At 49.8% G+C, this 7,796-nt stretch overlaps 1 protein-coding gene and 1 pseudogene across 1 annotated transcript; both read right to left on the bottom strand.

The window, feature by feature from the left end:
* Nucleotides 1–700: 700 nt before the first annotated feature.
* LOC136515278 (protein TEEBE-like) lies at nt 701–3,559 on the bottom strand (annotated as a pseudogene).
* Nucleotides 3,560–5,431: 1,872 nt separating this feature from the next.
* On the bottom strand, nt 5,432–6,452 carry LOC136514871 (uncharacterized). The gene is made up of 2 exons (XM_066508579.1): nt 6,164–6,452; nt 5,432–6,044 (listed from the first exon to the last, which is right to left on the bottom strand). The coding sequence occupies exons 1-2, from the start codon at nt 6,294–6,296 to the stop codon at nt 5,914–5,916; spliced, it is 264 nt and encodes an 87-aa protein (XP_066364676.1). The 5' UTR covers nt 6,297–6,452; the 3' UTR covers nt 5,432–5,913.
* Between the last annotated feature and the right edge of the window lie 1,344 nt (nt 6,453–7,796).

Here is a 7,796-nt window from a genome sequence, read left to right as displayed (position 1 = left end):
ATTTCTTCCAGACTTTAAACTTATTGCTAGTCCTCATGTGGAGAATGGAGAGAGTGCACTATTTTGGTATGACACTTGGAATAATCAGTCCCTGGCTGCGTCAGCTCCTGAGATTTTCTCCATTGCAAAGAACAAACTGATTTTAGTTCAGAAAGCTTTCAGTCATGAGGTATTTTCAGATTTGTTTCGGTTACCACTGTCTCAACCTTTCTGCAATTGCAAGACATTCAGCACTTGATTGAAAGTATGCCCCTTAGTAACAACTAGGAGAATACCCCACGCATTGCTGCGGGGATTCCAGATAATTTAAAAAGAAATTAGACTATTTATATTTATAGTTATATGAATAAAACTATCTTAAATTAATTTTGGTGAATGATTTGACACATTGATGTGGACAGCTAAATGCATGTTAGTGGATGAAGAGATAACTATTATAATTACATATGCTAGTTGGCTATAATTGCAAGTTCTAATGGATTGCTGATGTGGATAGTTTGCATGTTGAGAGAAATCTGTAGTGGAGTTTAGCTTTATAAGAGTATAGGATAATGACAGTTGGTTGTATTCCTGGGGATCCAACATCTTTGCCTCGGCCAAAGTCTATAAAATTCAAGTTGGACATACAGATATTCACCCCACCTTCAAATGGCTATGGAAGAGCAGATGTCAGCCTAAACATAAAGTCTTCTTTTGGCTTCTACTCAATGGTAGACTTAGCACCAGAAACATTCCGAGAAGAAGGAACATGCATCTGGATTCCTATAATTGTGTCTTGTGCAATCATCTGGTGGAAGAATCAGTTGAACAGGGACATAATAAGCATTGACATCCCTTTGGGCAGCAACTTCCCTGAGCTTTCTGTTCAGTTGAAGATTCAACTTAATTCTCAGTTCTTGATGGAGGCCATAATTCTTATGTGTTGGACTATCTGGACAGCAAGAAATGACCTTATCTTCAAAGGTGTCAGTATAGATCTGCCTGGATGCAGACGTGTTTTCTTCAGAGAACTCTTGCTTCTTTAGCATCAAGTGAAGACAGGACAGGAAGAGCAGCTGATCACATGGATCCGAAGTCTAGAATAGGTTGTCTCCTGTTGTTGATTTTCTTTTTGAGGTTTTTTTGGTCTCTTAGTTTGCTCCCTGCTCTGTGATGTTGTTCTCCCTTTCTTTTTTCGTTAGCCTGTACTGTTGCTTAAACTCTTTTGGTTCTTTTTCAATAAATTACTGTAGGGGCCTTGGCCCCTCTAGATTCTTCAAAAAAAAAACATTTGCTGCTCCCCTTCCATTTTTTCTTTTTCAAGTTCACCCCAGTTTGAAGTCTATCCTGCCACATGAAAACCTTGATCTTCATATGTAGCTTGGTTTTTCACAATTTCTTCATCCTCCGTTTCAAAAAAATTCTTCATCCTGTCATTTGTAATACCCCGAAAAGACATATACCTGTACATAAATTTAGTTGAATAGCTCTGTGATTTCTCTAAGACCCAACTGAAAGTATCAGGTTCCTCATTCAGAACATAATCATCTAATAAAACCATGAGCCTATCCTACTCCAGAATATCCTCCCCTCCTAAAGCGCTTCTAGATCTGATATTCCAGCCATCACCTTCCCAAAAATCTCTAACCACCACATTAGTTTCACTGTAGATTTCATATAGACATGGAAACTCCAACTTAAGAGGAATATCACCAACCCAAACATCCTCCCAGAACAAAACACTCATACCATTGCCTACATTTGTTTTACAGCCCCAATGCAGAAGATCTCTAATATTGACAACCCCTTTCCAAAACTGAGACGACCCTTTGTCTTTTCTTTTTTTCTTTTTTTTTTGCGAAGAAACCCTTTGTCTTTCTTACACTGTATAAACGACCTATTCTTGAAATATTTCATTTTGAGAAGCTGATACACCATATCCTCCTCCTTAGCTTGTAACATTCTCCAGGCCCCATTTCCCTAGTAAGGCATCATTCATTCTCCTAGTCTCTATTATCCCTAAGCTAAAGCTCACATAATCCTTAGGAATACATAGATTCTCCCACTTCATCATGTGGTATTTAAATTTATCCGAAGCACCTTGCCAAAAAAATTTGGCCCTTACTGAGTCAAACTGCTGGTGAACACTCTCCTGTAATCTGTAAACTCCCATTGTGTAAGTAGGTAAGCTGCTAAGAGTGGAGTTTGTTAGGATCAACCTTCCTCCAGATGTCATATTACCCCCTTTCCAAGGTTGTAACCTTTTCTTCATCTTACTAACTAGCCCACTGAAAGCAGTTCGGAGGCCCTTTGTTGGGACAGGAATGGGGTGGATATAAATTAAAGAGTTAAATGCACCAGAGATCCATTAACTCGTGAGGAGGTTTCAGTGGGGTCCATTAACTTTCAAAGTGGCTTTTTGGGTCCATAAACTTTTAAAATGGTTCACTACAGTCCATACCTGTTTATTTAACCTTAAATTTAAAGCACATTTGTAGAAAACCCCCTACCTTAGTGTGGTAGTAGGAGCTGTAGAAGGTGAGGCGGGTCCGGGCGCCGGCGGCCACGAACCTGAACGCCGCCGCCTTGAACCCACCCTTCCCGGCGGACTCGAACGGCACCTTCTGCGTCACGTTGCCCGCGATCGCCTCCACCAGCATGGACCCGTGGCAGCCGTTCTTGGCGTCGCCCACGGCGAACGACAGGTTGTAGGCGCGGTTTGGCACTGTGCGGATCACCTGCGCGATGGCGCTCTCCCGCCCGGCCACCAGCTCCACCGCGTATTGCCTCGCCGGGACCGAGAAGTGGGCCGCGTCGATGAACCGCACCGCCTTGAGCGACTCGATGATCCACCCGGGCAGCGGCAACGTCGCGTCCTTCTGCTTCGGGGGAAGCAGCACGCCCACCGTCGTTCTTGATCAGGTTGTCTGCATGCGGATGCGACCAAAGATTCGTCCTTCGTCATTGAGATTACAATCGATCTACAGCCCCGAACCGAAAGAGAAGGTGATCCGTGGCCGTGGTCTCGTCGTTACCTTTGGTCGGGTACGGCGCCGCACGCGGCGTCCTCCTGCACGCCGGAGTTGGCGAACGTGACCTACGCGACGGGGGAGGAGGCGCGGAACCCCGAGGCCGAGGTTGGCGGCGATGCTTCTTATGCCGATGCAACATAGGTCCACGCGCGACGAACCCCTGCCTCGTCTCCGTCGCCGAGCGTCCTGACGATGTCGTAGGCGCGTCAGCTCGACGTCCCCGGCCCCGCGCAGCGCCGCTCACCAATCACGTCAGCTCGACGTCCCCGGCATCGGCAAGCTTCGCTCCGAACACCGCCGAGTCGACGCCGCTCGCGCGCTGCGTCGAAGTCAAAGCCCTGCGACCGGAGGAATGCCACGGACAGGGCGGCGTGGCGGTCGTGACGGATTTCGAAGTCCACCTCCCAGGCGTGGCGGCGTGGACTGCGCGTGTGCTCAGCTTCATGGATGGGCTCTCCTCGTGCTGCGGCTAGGAGCACGTGATGGTGTTCACCATGAGCGGAGGCAAGGACGCCGCGTACGAACCCGGAGCAGGGGCTCGAGCGCATGCGGGCTCGACGGACGCCGCGCCAGAGCCGGACTCAAGCGCGCGGGATGCCCAGGAGGAGGATGGCGGCGCCCGTGCGTGATGCCGGTTGCGGTAGACGACACAGCACCGCCAGGAACGTGCTGAAGGCGTCGGCCAGGACGAGGAAGCTACAGTGAGGCTCCTACGGTCTGCGTGTTGGCAGACCAAACCACCTGCGGGATGCCCGCCACCACGGAGGTCATGATCCCGCCGCTGTTGCAGTAGACGACGGCCACGCCGAGGAGGAACTCGGTGCAGGGCGGCGCCTAGTGGTTGGTGCAGAAGAAGCCGAAGGTGTAAGAGGAACTCGGAGCGAGGTCGACGACGCCAGTGGCGGCCGCCCCAGGGACCCGTGGCTGCTGTGCAGCCTGCAGCAGGTGGAGGAGGCCAAGTGCGTCCTCCGCATCATGCCGGTGTGGGCCACCTGCATCGTCTACTACGTGGCGTTCGTGCAGACCAACACCTACGTCTGCTTCGATGTGCCACCGGCGTCGTTCACCATCTTCCCCACGCTGGAGCTCGCCGTGTGGATCCCGCTCTACGACCGCCTCGTGGTGCCGTGGCTGCGCAGGCTCACCGGCATCGAGGGCGGCGTCACGCTACTCCAGCGAATGGGCGTGGGCATGGTGCTCTCCGTTGTGGCCATGCTCATCGCCGGCGTCGTGGAGCAACTCCAACTACTACGGCACCAACCGCATCCTGCACCACACCATCGGCCTCTCCGACTTCTCCCAGGAGCTCCGCTGCTTCCAGACCATCACCTGCTACCAGGCCGACGCGCACGAGCAGATCGACACGGCCATCGCGACGGTGCTGAGGGAGAGCAAGCCCGTGTACATCAGCGTCAGCTGCAACCTGGCCGGCCTCTCCCACCCGACCTTCAGCCGGGAGCCGGTGCCCCTGTTCATCTCGCCCAGGCTGAGCAACAAGGCGAACCTCGAGTACGCCTACGTCCGCGGGCAACCTCGTGCTCTGCTTCGCCCTCAGTGGCGCCCTCCCCGAGCGGCCGCTGCCCGGCGCCCACCGACGTGAAGTCCACGAAGCTCTGGATCAGCGTCGGCCCCACGTACATGACGGTGAGGCGGAGCAGCGCCAGCGACGCGTTCAGCAGGAACTGCGCCTAGAAGGTGCGGAACAGCGGGCCTTGAGGTCCTGGTCCATGGCCACTGTGTCGAGCGTGGCCGGGTGGGTGAAGAGCGCGTCACGGAGCCGCCCGCGTACGTGACGTGGTGCGGGAAGGGGTTTTCTATAAATGTGCTTTGAATTTAAGATTAAATAAATAGGTATAGACATGCAGTGAACCATTTTAAAAGTTTATGGATCCAAAAAGTCACTTTGAAAGTTGATGGACCCAACTGAAACCTCTTCACAAGTTAATGGATCTCTGGTACATTTAACTCTAAATTAAATATCCAGGCAGAATCAGAACGAGGCATCCAACAGAACTGACGAAGTCATCTTCCTCCTCTTACCTGTGCTTGATGCTACCTTATAGATTCCTCTGCTTCTCTTACTTAATTCCCTCTAAATCCTCTTAGACTGTACCATGATTTGAGTGAATAATATTGGTGTTATTGTTGAGTGATTCTTGTCATAGATATCATGGTACATGACAGATGTTGACATATTTTCTTTCTTTTTTTTGTTTTGCTTTGTTTTTGTGACGAAATAAGCAGTACTCCCCGATTATGAGAAACTGGTAGCGGGAGTTAGCCCTTTTACCACCGTGTCCACATCCTACCGTATTGACTTATGAGAAGAGGAGGCCATTTCTCCCAAATGACTGAGAAACATAAACCGAGCAATAAAGTCAGTGCAGCACTGCAACCAGTTCAGATCTCCAGAAATACTATATGAACCCATGCATGTATCGGGTGACGAATACATGCATGCATCTCTGACATCAAAGATAAAGAAGTGTAAGCAAAACATGCATGATGGCCTCAAAAGCAACAACATACTAATGTTGTGTTGTGGTACAGTCACTAAATCTCTCCAAGATAGCGCGCGCACACACACACACCATAGGATCCTATCATCCATGTGTCTGTGCCAGCAACGGGGATTCATCAGACTCAACCATACATGCTATGCGACGCCACACAAAACCAACTGCAAAGGGTTTCACAGCTAATATAAGAAGTTGCATGCCGCCTCGGCAGTCTGCAGGTATAAAGCCGCAGTAGTCTCGCCAAGAGCTTGCTTTGCAATGAAGAATATGGCTGCGTAGGAGTATATATACTGGTGGATTGGATCGATGCCGTCTCGCCGGCTCGCCGCCATGGACAGGCACGGACGGATCGGATGGATGGATGAAGGTTTGTTGTGTGGCGGTCACGAGGCGGCGCCGCTGCAGATCCTGGCCTTGTCGAGCATGGACCACATGACCTGCACGTCCTCGTACGTGCACGCCATCACCTCGCCGTAGAGCTGCGACCTCTCCATCTCGCCGCTGTGCTCCATGGCTGTAGCAGCAATGGTCGAGAAGCACCATCAGCATCCATTTCATCGACGGTAAGAGAAGGATCGGAGACTGATCGATCGAGCACCATGAAAACCCAAGCAAGCCAGGACATTTAATTACCTGATGAAGAAGGAGAAGGAGATTGGTGGTGGTGGTTGTGGCGGCGGCGATGGCGCGGCGTCTTCTTGCCGTCCCGCTGCGGGTTGAGCATCTTCCTGAAGGGCGACGTGATGGTGCGCACCCAAGAACCCATGATGCAGTGATCCGCTGCTACTACGACTGATCGATGCTAGATATTTGTGTATCGTACAAATAAGCACTAGCTTGCTATGGGATCAATGGACGTCGTCTTCTGTGTGCCGGATCGGAGTCACTGTGTGTATGTATGGGATCAAAGAAGTACACTGTGCTGTGGTAAACAACAGCTACTCTGCCGGGTCCTGCGAGCCCACATATATACCCCAACCCATCCATGGCGAGAGGAGAGAGAAAGCAGAGAAGCTAGCCTAGCTAGAGTGTGAGGAGAGAGGAAGGTGGGAGGCAGGATCCGGAAGACAAGAGTGGTGGGGGTGCACGTTGATGTCGAGCGAAGAAACACAAGTTTATTAGGCCTACGTACTATGCATTGAAAAGCCTCTTGGCGCGTAAGTGGCGCGTCGTCCATACTCCCCGCGAGCGGCGAGCCGCCAGATCGTCGGAGCTCCGGCGATCCGACGGCCCTCCGTGGGTTGGGCTAGACAAGGAGCGTGACGCACATGCTTCCTGATGATAATGAGAAAGGGAAAGGAATCGTCCCTGCCTTGTTTATTGTTTCATTTCCGTTAAGTAATCATTCCCGTCACATTACAGCAGTATCGCTTTGAGGTACGTACGTATCACACCACCGGAGACGACTTATTTGTCGGGTGTCCCAGACTTTGCCGAGTGTTTTTTATCATGCACTCGATAAAAGGCTGTTTACCGAGTGTCAGAGAGAAAACACTCGGCAAACAAATGGCACTCGACAAAAAGGTGGTTTGCGGAGTGTCGAATACTCGGCAAAGAATAACACTCGGCAAAGACCAGGTTTGCCGAGTGTCAAACAATAACACTCAGCAAAGGGCCACCGCCGTTAATGGGCGGCAGCCGCCGTTAATCCTTTGTCGAGTGTCTTCTCCTGACACTCGGCAAAGAGGCTCATTTGACGAGTGTCATTTTTTTGACACTCAGCAAACCATATTTTTTTCTCTCACTTTTAACTTCCAAACTTTTTCTACAGTCCTCAAACAATACCTGGTACTCCATGTCCCAATGTGGCACATTTCTCGGACTTTTTCTATATTTCTTTAATTTATTTTATTTAATTGAATTTTCTTTGATAATTCAAATTATAACTGCTAGTCATTCGAATAATGAAAAAAAATAAATGAAAAAAATGATATTCATGTTATTTAGTATAATGTGAGGCCATATCCAGGAACAGACCACCAATTTCGAACATCTTGTTCACGAAATATGACCACGAACTTGCGGTTGAGTTGTTTTTAAATTCTATAAAAAGCAAACGAAGTCCGAAAATTATGAAACTTGTCAAGATGTTCAGATATCATATGTGGAGGCTGTGATAAAAAATTGAGGAGGTTTCGCGTAGGTTGTCACATATGATGCTTGCAAACCGGAGTCGGCCTCTTCACGAAATCGATTTTCTGGTTATGACGTGAATGGATATTCCTTTCGCACAACAAGCTACGAGCAGAGTCGGCCCAATCGAAGA

This window comes from Miscanthus floridulus, chromosome 17 (genome assembly GCF_019320115.1).
Source record: "Miscanthus floridulus cultivar M001 chromosome 17, ASM1932011v1, whole genome shotgun sequence".
NCBI classification, from domain to species: domain Eukaryota; kingdom Viridiplantae; phylum Streptophyta; class Magnoliopsida; order Poales; family Poaceae; genus Miscanthus; species Miscanthus floridulus.
The sequence above is the reverse complement of the archived record's forward strand: the minus strand, read 5'-3'. Positions and strand labels throughout refer to the sequence as shown.

What these genes read in the sequence shown, in the direction of transcription:
- LOC136514871 (XM_066508579.1), bottom strand. Translation starts at nt 6,296, where the DNA reads ATGGGTTCTTGGGTGCGCACCATCACGTCGCCCTTCAGGAAGATGCTC. An exon ending in TCCTTCTCCTTCTTCATCAG is followed by an intron (nt 6,045 to 6,163) that starts GTAATTAAATGT and finishes TTGCTGCTACAG; the next exon opens with CCATGGAGCACAGCGGCGAG.